Genomic DNA, 18,027 nt, shown 5'->3' with positions numbered 1-18,027 from the left:
GACTTCATAATGCAGTTCTCTGTCATTAACAATCAAGATTTGTTTGCTCGTGCACATGACGAAAGTAACCGAAGTCTGCAGGTGTTTACATGGTTTTTCGCATGTGCCAGGTTATATAAATTTAAACGGCAGTACAGGCGCTCTAAAAAGTCAGATAAACAATACTTTTTTGTGGAGATTTTGTCTCTTTGTTTCGACTGGCTGAAGGACCAACTGCACAGACAACTGGTAAAGTTCAAATACTGAACAAAAATATAAACGCAACATACAATGCAAATGTAAAAGATTTTACTGAGTTAGTTCATATAAGGAAATAAGTCCATTTAAATAAATTCATTAGGTCCTAATCTATGGATTTCACGACTGGGAATACAGATGTGCTTCTGGTCACAGGTATCTGTATCTGGAGTGATCACCATTTGTCTCATGCAGTGTGACATCTCCTTTGTATAGAGTTGATCAGGCTGTCGATTGGCTCCTGGGTGGCTTCCTGCCATCCAGGACCTCTATACCAGGCGGTGTCAGAGGAAGGCCCTAAAAATTGTCTAAGACTCCAGCTACCCTAGTCATAGACTGCTCTCTCTGCTACCGCACGGCAAGCAGTACTGGAGCACCAAGTCTAGATCCAAGAGGCTTCTAAACAGCTTCTACCCCCAAGCCATAAGACTCCTGAACATCTAATCAAATGCCTACCCAGACTATTTGCATTGCCCCCCGTTCTACGCTGCTGCCACTCTCTGTTATTATCTATAAATAGTCACTTTAATAACTCTACCTACATGTACATATTACATCAAATACATCAACTAACCAGTAACCCCTGTATATAGCCTCGCTATTGTTATCTTAAGGAATCATTGCTTTCACCTGGTCAGTCTACGTCATGGAAAAAACAGGCATTCCTAATGTTTTGTACACATGTATATTTGTATTATTTTATAAAATGGCATCTAGTGGTCTTTTTGGGTACTGCAGATTATCACAGGTCTGTAATTATTTCTGGCCCTGTGGCCTTCTCACATGTAAAATATATAAAATAATGAAAGAGGATGATTTTAAAATAAAACATTTACTGACCAAGCTGTAAAACATTTCCCTAAATAAAAACCATCAACTTAGCCTAGTGGTTAGAGCGTTGGACTAGTAACCGAAAGTTTGCAAGTTCATATCCCCGAGCAGACAAGGTACAAATCTGTTGTTCTGCCCCTGAACAGGCAACCCACTGTTCCTAGGCCGTCATTAAAAATAAGAATTTGTTCTTAACTGACTTGCCTAGTTAAATAAAAAATAATAACATTTGTGTTTAATATGAGGCCTCAAGTTTCAGCATGAAATATCCATATTTTTTTCTTTTTTTACACACTTATTTATTTTACTATGTCTAAATGTCTTTGTTGTAAATGTTTTGGCACCAAACTGGTGGCAGTTGTGAAAAAAAGTGAATAGTTGGAAGAGTTGCAGTTAACTGAAAAGAATGCCATTGTTGATTAGATGCTATTTTCTCTTGAACCATATGTTCTATCCCCAATAAACTCATTGACACAGATATAAAATACCATATATGTATACATTTTTTAAAAGTGAATAAAGTCTAAATTACCATACCCTAACAATGACAATGTGAGACAATAATATTGCAGTTACTTCCTTCCCTTATGAAAAAAGATTGCAGTCAGAGTACAACATACAATGCAGCATAACTGTGGTTATAGTGAAGTATAACTGCTGTCATTCTACATGTACTGTGTCCAAAATATTACGGTCAATCTTTTTTTGTCAAGGGTTATATGTGTGACTTGTTTTGCATTGTTTTGTGAGTTGAGAACGAGTCCAACGTCTAGTGAATAAAAATAAAATATTTAAAAACTTGTTCTGCCTCTGCATCTATATGACGAGTAGCCTAATTTCCAGGTACCAGTAGTAGAAGACAGGTCTATTGGACAGTGAAAACATTGCTCCCCTAGCGGCAGAGTGAGATAGAGATTTTGGGACGCAGAGCTTCGCGCTGGGACTGGTTCTCTCGCAGCCATTTTCTGTCCAACCACACGGCCGTTTAGAGAAGCTAACCAACCAGGGCTGTATCGGAGGTTTGTGGCTGGCTCCGGCCAATGATTGCTATCCGATTTCGCTTTACCTCGAATCGAAATCTCCGCATTTGACTGTTTCTTTTTATTTGATGGTAGTGTGAATGGGAATTAGCAGCGGGAAAGTAGAAATTAAGACTGCGAGTTGTTAAATTACAGGACTCGCTAGTAAATGGTTTCTCACGCACAGGCCCTCCAAACAAAGACTAGCTCAGACAATTCCTAAAATCATCTGTCAAATGTAGCTATGGTAATTGGCTATGTTAGGCATGGTGGTCGAACAGGTGAAGTCGACGGGACATCTTGAATATTGTTTAAACATGAAGAATTTTTCCAAATCGTGAGTTACTAATCGATTTAACAATGGCCATTAAATGGTGCGCTTTTTGATTTAGTATGAATGTGAGTTGGCTAGTACGAGCTAACATTAACGTTAGCTCTCCTTCCCATCTAGCTAGCGCATCTTGTTATCATAGCTAGCTAACGTTAGCTAGGTATCTAATGTTATCTTAAGTAGAAATGCTAACTGTTTTGTCTCCGCGTATTTACCTCGACCTCAATGCCGTCTCTGGGTTTTTGGCAAGTTCGCTTCGTCGACATAAGCCAGTTAACGTTACACTCGCTACTACTAGCCAACCAGTTAGCCATTGTATTTCCCCTCTGGCTAGTTGTCAGTCAACGCGGGAACAAAGAGAATGTTGCACGTTTCTGGAAAAACTAGTGTTAGCTGGGTAGTACAGCGGCTTATAGATTCATGACCATCCATGCCTGAACTAGTAACAAATCGTAGTTTTATGCAACTGTATGTTAGATTCTCCATTCCATGCTAATGTGAATGTACTCTGTTTTAGCCGCGACTAGACAGCGGTGCTCACAGATATTTCACCGGATGTATAAATGTGAAGCATCCGCTTGGCGTTTCCACTCCAGTAGCTGTTGTGCCGAAAATCACCACCCTACCAGAACACCTTCTAATTTTCTTAATTTTGTGGCTAGAGTCAAATACTTTATATATGTACGTGTGTTATATTAAACAGAGGGAGTGAAATGTTGGCAAGCAATAAATGGCTGAATTATTATCCTTACACTTTCAAAAATACTAGTCGAGTAAGACATGGGAGAGATGACACATTTTGGCAAAGAGATTTAATTATAGACTAATACAAATCAGTAGCAGATTTAGGTTGGAGCGACATGGGCAGCTGCCCAGCGTGGCAATTTACCGGGACCCACCCGCACATGGGCGCCCCCGGGTGTGGGTGCGCGCTGTTTCGCCCAGGGCGCCATACAAGCTAGAACCACCACATAAACTTGAAACAAATAGCCAAACTAAAAACTGCAGGCAAAAAATGCTTTCTGCTACTAAGATCAGTGAAATGTGGGATAAACTGACAACGGAGTGAAGAGCAGAAATCTCAACTAGCAATCAAGCCGCTGCATTGAAGAACGTGTGAAGGGGTGGGAGATTTTCGGCACAACACCGGCAGTGGGAGATTCTGCTAATGTTCTAATCGATTAAACATTCGATCTCAATACAGTTTTCTTAACGCAAAACTAAAATATGTTACTTACAGAGTGAACTACGTTTTGTAGACTTTACCCCTTTTCAAAGATTTAAAAAGTTGCGTTGTTTGGAATGCAAAGGCAAATTTAGTTATTTCACATGCATTCCCTAAGGGAAATATGCAAATGTTCGCTAGAATGCGCCAATAGGATCTCGCTAGCTCGTTCTTGACTCTGCCCACCTTGCTTGTTCTGTCCACTGACTGTCCATTTCAAACGACAGACCACAGCCTATCTTGGTATAATTATACAAATATTTGGCTACAACAACCTATGCTTTCTTCTTTGGTATCATTGCGTTCACACATTTTGTTTGTGCATGCAGCCACCTACTGTGCTGTAGTGTGTGTTCAATCACGTTACATTTGTGATATAAAAAGGAAGGGGGATTAAAAATCCAATACCCCATTCCAGCACTATGCAAACAGCCTGGGAGGAGGAGACACCACCACTCAACGCACCCTGTAACTCTTCTGAAGTCAAATCTCATAAACGGTACCAGTCAAAAGTTTGGACACACCTACTCATTCTCAGGGTTTTTCTTTATTAGAAAAAATAACTATTTTCTACATTGTAGAATAATAGTGAAGACATCAAAGCTATGAAATAACACATGGAATCATGTAGTAACCAAAAAAGTGTTAAACAAATCAAAATATATTTGAGATTTTTCAAAGTAGCCACCATTTGCCTTGATGACAGCTTTGCACACTCTTGGCATTCTCTCAACCAGCTTCATGAGGAATGCTTTTCCAACAGTCTTGAAGGAGTTCCGACATGCTGAGCACTTGTTGACTGCTTTTCCTTCACTTTGTGGTCTAACACATCCCAAACCATCTCAATTGGGTTAATTTTGGGGGATTATGGAGGCCAAGTCATCTGATGCAGCGCTCCATCATTCCTTGGTCAAATAGCCTTTACACAGCCGGAAGGTTTGTTGGGTCATTGTCCTGTTGAAAAACAAATTATAGTCCCAGTAAGCGCAAACCAGCTGGGATGGTGTATCACTGGAGAATGCTGTGATAGTCATGCTGGTTAAGTGTGCCTTGAATTCTAAATAAATGACTGACCGTGTCACCAGCAAAGCACCATCACACCACCTCCTCCATGCTTCACGGTGGGAACCACACATGCAGAGATCATCTGTTCATCTACTCTACTTCTGACAAAGACATGGCAGTTGGAACCAAAAATCTCAAATCTGGACTCATCAGACCAATGGACAGATTTCCACCGGTCTAAGGTCCATTGATCGTGTTCCTTGGCCCAAGCAAGTGGTGTCCTTTTTAATAGTGGTTTCTTTGCACCAATTTGACCATGAAGGCCTGATTCACGCAGTCTCTTCTGAACAGTTGATGTTGAGATGTGACTGTTACTTGAACACTGAAGCATTTATTTGGGCTGTGATTTCTGAGGCTGGTAACTCGAATGAACTTATCCTCTGCAGCAGAGGTAACTCTGGGTCTTCCTTTCCTGTGGCAGTACTCATGAGCCAGTTTCATCATAGCACTTGATGTTTTTTGCGACTGCACTTGAAGAAACGTTCTTGACATTTTCCGTATTGACTGAACTTCGTTTTAATGTAATGATGGACTGTCATTTCTCTTTTCTTATTTGAGCTGTTCTTGCCATAATATGGACTTGGTATTTTACCAAATAGGGCTATGTTCTGTATACCACCCCTATCTTGTTACAACAGAACTGATTGGCTCAAACGCATTAAGAAGGAAATAAATTCCACTAACTTTTAACAAGGCACACCTGGTAATTGAAATGCATTCCAGGTGACTACCTCATGAAGATGGTTGAGAGAATGCCACGAGTGTGCAAAGCTTTCAAGGCAAAGGGTGGCTACTTTGAAGAATCTCAAATATAAAATACATTTTTATTTAACACTTTTTTGGTTACTACATGATTCCGTATGTGTTATTTCATAGTTTGGATTTGTTCACTATTATTCTACAATGTAGAAAATAGTAAAAATAAAGAACAACCCATGATGTGGTGTTTAGTTGGTGTTTCCTAACTTTTGACTGGTACTGTACCTAATACTTATCTGCAGCTGCCACCACCTCTATTTTCTGTGATTTAAGTTCCATTGTACAATTGCTAAGCCATTGCTATGAACGATAAGAAGCCAAACTTACTGAAGATTAAATCACTCGTTGGCCTATCCCTTTGTGCTGGCACAAATCTACTTGCACCCTTGACCCATCCTTTAATTTCTTCACTGCCTCAGCATACGACACCTTCTACACTACTCTGACTCTAGCCACCTCAACCTGTCTGTCTCGCACCGGACACTTCCGATCCCCAGCAACATGGGCACCCCCTACAGTTGACATACAACTTCATCCACCGAAACTACACAATCCCATGCCTTCCTGCACACTTCCCACATTTTGGAAACTCCCTCCTACAAACTGCTGCTACATGACCATAAAAGTTGCACCTGAAACAGCTCAGTAGATTCGGCACAAAAGCTCTAACAGGATAACAGATATCCTAACATGACTTTGTCAGGTAGAGACTGACACCTCATAAGGACTGCCGGTGGCTCCTCTGTTTCACCACCCTCCCCACCGGGTTTGCGTCGCACCAAACAGCGCGGGCATCGCACCAAACAGTGGGCAAATTCCAAGGATCTTGTACTTCAATTGCTCCACCTTCACACTTAACACTACCCCAGTAATCCCTGCTTTCGATACCCTGTTCCTAAGATCAAAGTAAGAAACAGATCTTGACCGAAGTTGTGTGACACGGAGCGCCTGCTCCCTCTGATTAGAAGAAACAAACAAATATCACAAGTCCACTACAGTTTACCTTCACTGATTCAACTGCTCAAAACTCGTTTCTCACCCACCCTGAATCCACATGGATCAGCCCAATGGAAAGGTCCACTTTCTCCAAAATCCTCACTCCTGCTGGACCAGATTCTTCTTTATCATGCCCAACGATGCTAAGCTCGGGTTCCACGCCCTTCAGAACACCTTCCACCTCACTTAACTTAACCTCATGCACTTCTATTGCCCCTATAGAACTCGGTCTGGCACACGGCTCATTCTGTTTGCACTTCACAACACCACTCTTCTTCGACAGCCCATTCATTGTTATCGCCGTCTTCCTCAGATTCAAATCCAACCTCTGCTTTCTTTATTCTCTTCCTCTTTTTATGCCTCTATTCCTCCTCAGAAATTCATGTTTCTGTGTCCATGCCCCAATATTCCTGATCTTGTTCCATGATTCCCATGTAGCACCATTCCGCTCAAGACCACTTGTTTCATGCCAGCTAACAACCTCAAGATATCCTCTTTGTCTGAAAAAAAATGCTTCCCAGGCGACTAACATGTGCTTTCAGTTTTTGATTGGCTATTTGGATAGTTCATCCAGCCAGTGATTGGTTAATGTAGCTAAAACAGAAACAGGTTAGAATACACAGTCAACCCGTATTGTTGTATTGTTGTACGAGATGTCACACATGTACTGAAAAGTTCCCAATACTTGTAGTTAGTGACATATATATATATATATATATATATATATATATATATATATATATATATATATATATATATATATATATATATATATATATATATATATATATATATATATATATATATATATATATATATATATATATATATATATATATATATATATTAGTGGTCACTACAAATAACTGAGTTATAACTTCTGTCTGTTTACAGATGGACATCGACAGTTCAACCACCGACGCCTCTCAGTTGGGAATGTCACTCCGGCTTGCGATACTTTTTTTATTAAAAGCCTATTGATTTCACGAAGTTCTTGAAAGCGTCGTATTTGAACCGATTTGCCACGACAAACTGCGGGAAAGCAGTGCTTAGCAGGTGGGGGCGAAAGACACTGTACCGGTGTCCCCTAGCCTCGCTAGCTAGAAGCTTCCTTTGGTGTTTTGTTTTTGGTGGTTGGCATTGGTGCATTACTGCAAGCTACTGTGCTGGAGTGTGGCCCAGAGACAGAGCTAGCAGCTTCAATGGCAGTGGACATGGCATGTGTCATGGAAATATTCAGTCAATAATATTTCTCAAATACCAGAGCCAGTGAGTTCAAATAGACTTTATTACAAAGTAACACAAGCCGAGCTGGTTCATGAAGCAACTGCCTTTCCAGCCTTGGCACACACTTTTTATACAGTTTTCATCCTTACGTCACACACATAGTAACTCCTCTTCATGTTAATGATTCATCCCCTCTGGCATTTAGCCACCATTATCTTCTTGCCTTGCACTAATTTTAGCTTGGTTTCACATTAGGTCATAGATTCCATTGGTGGCGTAACCACAGCGACAGTAAACATTAGGCCATGGCAATGGTTTTAAAATAAACAGACATGCAGACTCCCAAGAGAGGTAAATGTCTAATGGTGCATAATGACCTAGACACACACATAGAGTGCACTTATTCTTACTACTCTAAGATGTCACACATGTACTGAAAAGTTCCCAATACTTGTAGTTAGTGATATATATATATATATATATATATATATATATATATATATATATATATATATATATATATATATATATATATAGTGGTCACTACAAATAACTGAGTTATAACTTCTGTCTGTTTACAGATGGACGGCGACAGTTCAACCACCGACGCCTCTCAGTTGGGAATGTCAGGGGAGTACATGGCAGGAAGCCACTACGTTCTTCAATCACAGGACGGTAGGTGGTGGAACTCACCTCACAGACTAAGCACCCCTAATCAGCAACACCCTATTTTCTGACATTCACAATCCCTTGGTCATAATAACTTGGGTGCTCAATGATGCTGGACACAATCAGAGCACCCCTATATAAACATAAAGATACTAACATGGCACTACCACCTTTCACAAGGCCAAAGATGCTTTACAAATAACCAGGCTTACATACTGTAGTAATCATAAATGATCAGGCTTGACATGAACCAAGTCACATGTAGATTTTATCTAGATACAAGTAGAGAAGATTTGTATAGGCACAATGTGGTGTTGAATAGGGATCTAACATGCCCCTCTCCCTGACAGATGATGGGGATGAGAGCCTGCATGACCATGAGGAAGGAAACGGCAGCAAGGAAAACTTCCGTGAGCAGGACATCTACCTCCCCATCGCTAACGTGGCTCGCATCATGAAGAACGCCGTCCCACAGACAGGAAAGGTATGGATTCAAATCAAATGTTCTTTATCACGTGGCGAATACAGCTGGTGTAGACTTTACAGTGAAATGCTTGCTTACGAACCTTTCCCAACGATGCAAAGGTTACAAAATAAAACAGTAACTAACACGAGGAAAAAATACAGAGGAATGGAGGAAGTACCAGTACCAGATTCATGTGCAGAGGTACTTGAGGTAGATATGCACATGAAGGCAAGGTAGTGACTAGGCATTCAGATAGATAATAAGAGTCAAATGGAAACAGAGTAGCAGCAGCAAATTATGAGTGTAAAATGTGTGTGTGTGTGTGTGTGTTGTGTCTTAGGGTTGGGTGGTATACCGTATTTTACGATATAATGGTATTGATGCACGGCCCGGTGTGGTGGAATATTCTAATCAAGTGTGAGAGACTTTGTCATTTCTTCAAACAATCATCTTTGTCAACCTCTAGTGACTCCCCATCCCGGGTCCGGGAGCGTAATCATCGACTGACACTAATTAGCATAACGCGACGGACATAAATATTCCTAGAAAATATTCCTATTCATGAAAATCACAAGTGAAATATATTGAGACACAGCTTAGCCTTTTGTTAATCACCCTGCCATCTCAGATTTTCAAAATATGCTTTACAGCCAAAGCTAGACAAGCATTTGTGTACGTTTATCGATAGCCTAGCATAGCATTTTGTCCAGCTAGCAGCAGGTAACTTGGTCATCAGAAAAGCAATCAAATTAAATCGTTTACCTGTGATGAGCTTCAGATTTTTTCACTCACGAGACTCCTAGTTAGATAGCCAATGTTCCTTTTTTCCAAAAATATGATTTTTGTTGGCGAAATAGCGCCGCATAGATCATGTTTGACTGAGAAATCGCCCGGAAATTGCAGTCACGAAAACGCCGAAAAATATTCCAAATTAGCTCCATAATATCGACAGAAACATGGCAAACGTTGTTTATAATCAATCCTCAAGGTGTTTTTCAAATATCTATTCGATAATATATCCACCGGGACAATTGGTTTTTCAGTAGGACCGATTGGAATAATGGCTACCTCTGTATTTTACGCGAGAATCACATGTATGTATGTATGTATGTATCAATGTAGCCGCTTACGGGTATTCTTCAACATAAATGCGTAAAACTACGTCACAATGCTGTAGACACCTTGGGGAATACGGAGCAAAAGTAATCTGGTTGATAGCCCATTCACTGCTCAATAGGGACGCATTGGAACGCAGAGCTTTCAAAAGATGAGTCACTTCCGGATTGGATTTTTCTCAGGCTTTCGCCTGCAACATCAGTTCTGTTAATCTCACAGACAATATTTTTGCCGTTTTGGAAACTTTAGAGTGTTTTCTATCCTAAGCTGTCAATTATATGCAATTCTAGCATCTTGTCCTGACAAAATATCCCATTTACTACGGGAACGTTATTTTTCCAAAAATGAAAATACTGCCCCCTAGTCACAAGGTTAAATATCGATTAATTATTGCAATAATGAAGCTGTTGACCCCACACTAAAATGTGTTGCCGAGGCTTAACCTTTACAGAAATGCCTTTGTTCTTTATATAGTAGACCTAAAAATGCTTAGTTAAGGCTGGTTCCACACCTCCCATGCAGACCAAGGGGCATCATAAGACACTCTGGGTTCATCCTATCATTATCTGCACTGGGGGCTATTGTCTCAACCCCACCTTGGCTTAGTTTTCCAGATGCCAGGATGATTTTGAGACAAAGAAGGATTATGTTCTACTCCCTCAGGCTCAGTCAGGCTCAGTCAGACCCCAGGCTCAGTCAGGCTCAGTCAGACCCCAGGCTCAGTCAGGCTCAGTCAGACCCCAGGCTCAGTCAGGCTCAGTCAGACCCCAGGCTCAGTCAGGCTCAATCAGACCCCAGGCTCAGTCAGGCTCAGTCAGACCCCAGGCTCAGTCAGGCTCAGTCAGACCCCAGGCTCAGTCAGGCTCAGTCAGACCCCAGGCTCAGTCAGGCTCAGTCAGACCCCAGGCTCAGTCAGGCTCAGTCAGACCCCAGGCTCAGTCAGACCCCAGGCTCAGTCAGACCCCAGGCTCAGTCAGACCCCAGTCTGTCAGACCACACAGACACTGATGAGAAAGTTCTAAAAACCCTAAAATATTGCATAAAACAACATTGCATAAACAGTATTACTGCATAAACAGTATTATAACATTATCTTGTAATTTTTCTCACACTAGTTTGGGTTTTTACCTTACCTTCTATAACGGTATTTGAATGTTTGGTTTGTTAAAGGTGATACGCCATGCAAAACATCAGTTTTTATAGTTTACTTGGCTACTGAGTCATCTCTCTCTGCTCTCTCTCCATGCTGCTTTCCACACAGACCGGGCCTCGTCCCCTGTCACTCAATGAGCGCATTTGTTGTTCTTCTTGTGTTCAGTCTGCATGGTGAATGCAGCACATGCAACAATGTTGATGACAACTGTTTGTTTTTACTCTGTTTATTTAGAACCTAACAGACAACTAGGAAAAGCTCAAACCAAGTTTTCACCCAATGGATAAGACAGCTGAACAGTGTGGTGGCAATTCTACCTTTAACTAATCATGAGGAGAGGCAAAATCAATAATCAATAAAGGTATTACTTTTATTAAAAACGTATTATAATAGGGAGCCTGGTCGTACCACCCACGCAGGTGAAATGGAGTGAGAGCCTCCCTGTACAAAGAGTACAGGAGAATTTATATAGTCAAGTTACCCCATGCAAGCATCTGCAAAACACGTGACCCTATGCACGTGTGTGTGTGTGTGTGTGTGTGTGTGTGTGTGTGTGTGTGTGTGAGGGGAGACAACTGGGTGAAAAGGTTACCTCAGTCTGTCGCAACTGAGTGAGGATAATGGGGGCCAAATGACAGGAAGTCACTCCAGACATAGTTCCTCTAACGGTAGCTCAACGGTTCCCCCAAGTTGGGCAAGCAAGCACCTTTGACTGTCGGCCCAGATGATGTATGGTCGATGTCACAAAGTGCTGTACAGAAACCCAGCCTAAAACAGCAAGCAATGCAGCTGTAGAAGCACAGTGGCTAGGAAAAACTCCCTAGGAAGAAACCTAGAGAGGAACCAGGCTATGAGGGGTGGCCAGTCCTCTTCTGGCTGTGCCGGGTGGAGATTATAACAGAACATGTTCATAGATGACCAGCAGGGCCAGAAAATAATAATCACAGTGGTTGTAGAGGGTGCAACAGGTCAGGACCTCAGGAGTAAATTGGCTTTTCGTATTCGATCATTCAGAGTTAGAGACTGCAGGTGCGGTAGAGAGAAGAGTCCAAAACAGCAGGTCCGGGACAAGGTCGCACGTCCAGTGAACAGGTCAGGGTTCCATAGCTGAACATAGGCAGAACAGTTGAAACTGGAGCAGCAGCATGACCTGGTGGACTGGGGACAGCAAGGAGTGATCAGGCCAGGTAGTCCTGAGGCATGGTCCTAGGGCTCAGGTCCTCCAAGAGAAGAGAGCGAGAGAATTAGAGGGAGCATACTTCATTTTACACAGGTCACCGGATAAGACCGAAATACTCCAGATATCACAGACTGACCCTAGCTCACAGACACATTAAATTATTGCAGCATAAATACTGGAGGCTGAGACAGGAGGGGTCGGGAGACACTGTGGCCCTGTCCGACGATACCCCCGGACAGGGCCAAACAGGCAGGATTTAACCCCACCCACTTTGCCAAGAACAGCCCCCACACCATGAGAGGGATATCTTCAACCTACTACCCTGAGACAAGGCCGAGTGTAGCCCACAAAGATCTCCCCCATGGCACGAACCCGAGGGGGCGCCAACCCAGACAGGAAGATCACGTCAGTGACTCAACCCACTCAAGTGATGCACCCCTCCTAGGGACGGCATGGAAGAGCACCAGTAAGCCAGTGACCCAGCCCCCATAATAGGGTTAGAGGCAGAGCATCCCAGTGGAGAGAGGGGAACCGGCCAGCAAGGGCGGTTCGTCGCTCCAGTGCCTTTCCGTAAACCTTCACACCCCTGGGCCAGACTATACTCAATCATCGGACCTACTGAAGAGATGAGTCTTCAATAAAGACTTAAAGATTGAGACCGAGTCTGCATCTCTCACATGGATAGGTAGACCATTCCATAAAAATGGAGCTCTATAGGAGAAAGACCCTGCCTCCAGCTGTTTGCTTAGAAATTCTAGGGACTGTAAGGAGGCCTGCGTCTTGTGACCGTAGCGTACGTGTAGGTATTTATGGCAGGACCAAATCAGAAGATAGGTAGGAGCAAGCCCATGTAATGCTTTGTAGGTTAGCAGTAAAACCTTGAAATCAGCCCTAGCCTTAACAGGAAGCCAGTGTAGAGCGGCTAGCACTGGAGTAATATGATCACATTTTTGGGTTATAATCAAGATTCTAGCTGCCGTGTTTAGCACTAACTGAAGTTTATTTAGTGCTTTATCCAGGTAGCAGGAAAGTAGAGCATTGCAGTAGTCTAATATAGAAGTGACAAAAGCATGGTAAAGTTTTTCTGCATCATTTTTGGACATTTTTTGCAATGTTACGAAGATGTAAACGCTGTCCTTGAAACATTCTTGATATGTTCGTCAAAAGAGAGATCAGGGTCCAGAGTAACGCTGAGGTCCTTCACAGTTCTATTTGAGATGACTGTACAACCATCAATTAATTGTCAGATCCAACAGAAGATCTCTTTGTTTCTTGGGACCTAGAACTAGCATCTCTGTTTTGTCAGAGTTTAAAAGTAAAACATTTGCCGCCATCCACTCCCTTATGTCTGAAACAGTCTTCCAGGGAGGGCAATTTTGGGGCTTCACCATGTTTCATTGAAATGTAAAGCTGTGTATCGTGCGCATAACAGGGAATGTTAACATTATGTTTCCGAATGACATCACCAAGAGGTAAAATATATAGTGAAAACAATAGTGGTCCTAAAACGGAGCCTTGAGGAAAACCAACATTTACAGTTGATTTGTCAGAGGACAAACCATCCACAGAGACAAACTGATTTATTTCCGACAGATAAGATCTAAACAATGCCAGAACTTGTCCGTGTGGATCAATATGTGTTTCCAATCCCTCCAAAAGAATGTGCTGATCGATGGCATCAAAAGCAGCACTAAAGTCTAGGAGCACTAGGACAAATGCTGAGCCTTGGTCTGACGCCATTACAAGGTAATTTACCACCTTCACGAGTGCAGTCACAGTGCTATGATGGGGTCTAAAACCAGACTGAAGCATTTAGTTTCCATTGTTTGTCTTCGGTAAGGTAGTGAGCTTTTTCTAAAAAATTTGAGAGGAATGGGAGACTCGATATAGGCCGATTTAGTTTTTTTTCTGGGTCAAGGTTTTGCTTTTCATGAGGCTTTATTACTGCCACTTTTAGTAAGTTTGGTACACATCCGGTGGATAGTGTTGGATTCGGGGTAAACTTTGAACATTGACATACTGGAGACATGATAGATCAGAAGCATAGTATATTATTAAGGAGTGTAAGACTGGTTTTTACATAAGAAGTTAACCTCTCTGGGATATGTGGGACAGCGTCCCACCTCGCCAACAGCCAGTGAAATTGCAGGGTGTCGAATTCAAACAGAAATCTCATAATTAAAATTCCTCAAACATACAAGTATTATACACCATTTTAAAGATAAACTTCTTGTTAATCCAGCCACAGTGTCTGATTTTCAAAAAGGCTTTACAACAAAAGCACACCATGCAATTATGTTAGGTCAGCGCCTAGCCACAGAAAACCATCCAGCCATTTTCCAAAGAAGAAGTGTCACAAAAGACAGAAATAGCGTGAAAATGAATCACTAACCTTTGATGATCTTCACCGGATGGCACTCCCAGGACACCATGTTAGACAATAAATGTGTGTTTTGTTCGATAAAGTTAATCTTTATGTCCAGAAACCTAATTTGAAATGTACATGTTATGTTCAGAAATGCATAGTCTCAAACAAACATCTGGTGAAAGTGCAGAGAGCCACATCAAATTACAGAAATACTCATCATAAACATTGATGAAAGAAAGAAGTGTTACGATTAATGATAAACTTCTCCTTAATGCAACCGCTGTGTCAGTTTTAAAAAAGGCTTTACGGCAAAAGCACACCATGTGATTATGTTAGGTCAGTGCATAGCCACAGAAAACCATACAGCCATTTTCCAACCAAGGAGAGGTGTCACAAAAGTCAGAAATAGCATTAAAATGAATCACTTACCTTTTTGATGATCTTCATCTGGTGTCATTCCCAGGTCTCCATGTTAGGCAAATGTTTGTTTTGTTCGATAAAGTTCATCTCTATGTCAAAATACGTCCTTTTTGTTTGCGCGTTTAGTTCGGTAATCCAAATGCACAAAGTCCAGACGAAGTCCATTATAGTTCGTAGAAACATGTCAAACAATGTATATAAATATATAAATCTTCAATAATATTCCAACCGGACAATTCCTTTGTCTTTAGAAAGGAATGGGAACGGAGCTTGCATGATAAACACCTCGAGGCTTTCAGCTAGACCACTGGTTGAAACAGCTCTTATTCGCTCCTCTTTCACAGTAGAAGCCTGAAACAACGTTCTGTTGACATCTAGTGGAAGCCTTAGGAATTGCAATCTGACCCCATAGACATAGTATATTGGATAGGCAATCACTTAAACTACAAACCTCAGATTTCCCACTTCCTGGTTGCATTTTTCTCAGGTTTTTGCCTGCCATATGAGTTCTGTTTACTCAGACATTATTTTAACAGTTTTGGAAACTTTCTGGGACTGAGTAGCAGGCACTTTACTCTGGGCACCTTATTCATCCAAGCTACTCAATACTGCACCCCGTTCCCAAAAGCTTCTCTAGTGTCCGTGAGTTATTTACTCTGAAAAATTAGAAACTAACAATAGGGAGACGTTTATTATATTCAACATAGGCGGGCTAAGCACAGGAAGCAGCTCTTTAAGTAGTTTAGTTGGAATAGGGTCCAGTATGCAGTTTGAAGGTTTAGAGGCCAAGACTATTTTCATCAATGTGTCAAGAGATAATAGTATTAAAAAACTTGAGTGTCTCCCTTGATCCTCGGTCCTGGCAGTGTTGTGCAGACTCAGGACAACTGAGCTTTGGAGAAATACTCAGATTTAAAGAGGAGTCCGTAATTTGCTTTCTAATCATCATAATCTTTTCGTCAAAGAAGTTTATGAATTTATCACTGCTGAAGTGAAAGCCATCCTCTCTTGGGAAATGGTGCTTAATAGTTAGCCTTGCGACAGTATCAAAAATACATTTTGGTTTGTTCTTATTCCTCTCAATTAAGTTGAAAAAAAAAATAGGATGATCGAAAAGCAGTGAGGGCTCTTCGATACTGCACGTGTCTTTCCAAGCCAGTCGGAAGACTTCCAGTTTGGTGGAGCACCATTTCCGTTCCAATTTTCTGGAAGCTTGCTTGCTTCAGGGCTCGGGTATTTTCTGTATACCAGGGAGCTTGTTTCTTATGGCAAATGTTTTTTGTTTTTAGGGGTGTGACTGCGTCTAGTGTATTATGCAAGGTTAAATTGAGTCCCTCTGTTTTTTGTACTCTGAAGTCCTTGGGTAGGTGGAGGGAGTCTGGAAGGGCATCTAGGAATCTTTGGGTTGTCTGAGAATTTACAGCGCGGCTTTTGATGATCCTTGGTTGGGGTCTGAGCAGATTATTTGTTTCGATTGCAAACGTAATAAAATGGTGGTCTGATAGTCCAGGATTATGAGGAAAAACATTAAGATCCACAACATTTATTCCACAGGACAAAACTTGGTCCAGAGTATGATTGTGGCAGTGAGTAGGTCCGGAGACATGTTGGACAAAACCCACTAAGTCGATGATGGCTCCGAAAGCCTTATGGAGTGGGCCTGTGGAATTTTCCATGTGAATATTAAAGTCACCAAAAATTTGAATATTTTCTGCCATGACTTCAAGATCCGATAGGAATTCAGGGAACTCAGTGAGGAACACTGTATATGGCACAGGAGGCCTGTAAACAGTAGCTAGCTATACAAAGTGATTTAGTAGGAGGCTGCATAGATTTTATGACTAAAAGCTCAAAAGAAGAAAATGCAGTCATTAAAAAAAAAAAAAATTATTGAAATTTGCTATCGTAAATGTTAGCAACACCTCCGCGGGACGCGCGGGGGATATGGTCACTAGTGTAAACAGGAGGAAAGGCCTCATTTAATACAGTAAATTCATCAGGGTTTAAGATTATGATCAGCGATTAGTTCATTGACTAACTGCCATGGAAGTGAGGGATCTAACATTAAGTAGCCCTATTTTGAGATGTGAGATATCACAATCGCTTTCAATAATGGAATGGAGGAGGTCTTTTTTCCAGTGAGATTGCTAAGGCGAACACCGCCATGTTTTGCCCAGCCTAGATTGAGGCACAGACAATGGGGATAGCTGAGCTGACTATGCTAGTGGCAGACTCCACTAAGCTGGCAGGGTGGCTAACAGCCTGCTGCCTAAACAGCCTGCTGCCTGGCCTGCACCCTATCTCATTGTGGAGCTAGAGGAGTTAGAGCCCTGTCTATGTTCATAGATAAGATGAGAGCACCCCTCCAGGTAGGATGGAGTCCGTCACTCCTCATCAGGCCAGGCTTGGTCCTGTTTGTGGGAAAGTCTCAGAAAAAGGGCCAATTATCTACAAGTTGTAGATAATGTCTAATGTCTACAAGTTGTGTCTGTAAATGCCGATAACGTATTGGAAGGAACAATAGTGTATGTGTGTAATAGAATGTGTGCAATAGAACCTGACCTCCGCCCACATTCCTCCTTCCTCCCTAATCCATGGCTATTTTTTATTTTTTTATTTCACCTTTATTTAACCAGGTAGGCTAGTTGAGAACAAGTTCTCATTTGCAACTGCGACCTGGCCAAGATAAGGCATAGCAGTGTGAACAGACAACACAGAGTTACACATGGAGTAAACAATTAACAAGTCAATAACACAGTAGAAAAAAAGGGGAGTCTATATATACATTGTGTGCAAAAGGCATGAGAAGGTAGGCAAATGATTACAATTATGCAGATTAACACTGGAGTGATAAATGATCAGATGGTTATGTACAGGTAGAGATTGGTGTGCAAAAGAGCAGAAAAATAAAAATAAATAAATAAAAACAGTATGGGGATGAGGTAGGTGAAAATGGGTGGGCTAT

General features: G+C 41.6%; 1 protein-coding gene across 2 annotated transcripts in view; it reads left to right on the top strand.

Moving 5' to 3' along the window:
- The first annotated feature begins 1,934 nt into the window (after nucleotides 1–1,934).
- The window catches only part of LOC110493250 (nuclear transcription factor Y subunit beta), a 44,996-nt gene continuing 28,903 nt past the window's right edge, over nucleotides 1,935–18,027 (top strand). The window contains exons 1-3 of one of the 2 annotated variants that reach the window (XM_021567516.2): nucleotides 1,935–2,087; nucleotides 8,272–8,365; nucleotides 8,710–8,843. In XM_021567516.2, the coding sequence (XP_021423191.1) occupies nucleotides 8,272–8,365; nucleotides 8,710–8,843 (228 nt within the window). In that variant the 5' untranslated portion in view covers nucleotides 1,935–2,087. Of the gene's footprint in view, nucleotides 2,425–8,271; nucleotides 8,366–8,709; nucleotides 8,844–18,027 lie in introns of both variants that reach the window. The other variant, XM_021567519.2, reaches the window with a different exon arrangement.

The sequence above is a fragment of the Oncorhynchus mykiss genome, chromosome 2 (assembly GCF_013265735.2).
Source record: "Oncorhynchus mykiss isolate Arlee chromosome 2, USDA_OmykA_1.1, whole genome shotgun sequence".
In the NCBI taxonomy this organism is placed as follows: Eukaryota; Metazoa; Chordata; class Actinopteri; order Salmoniformes; family Salmonidae; genus Oncorhynchus; species Oncorhynchus mykiss.
This window is presented reverse-complemented; position numbering and strand designations above follow the sequence as displayed.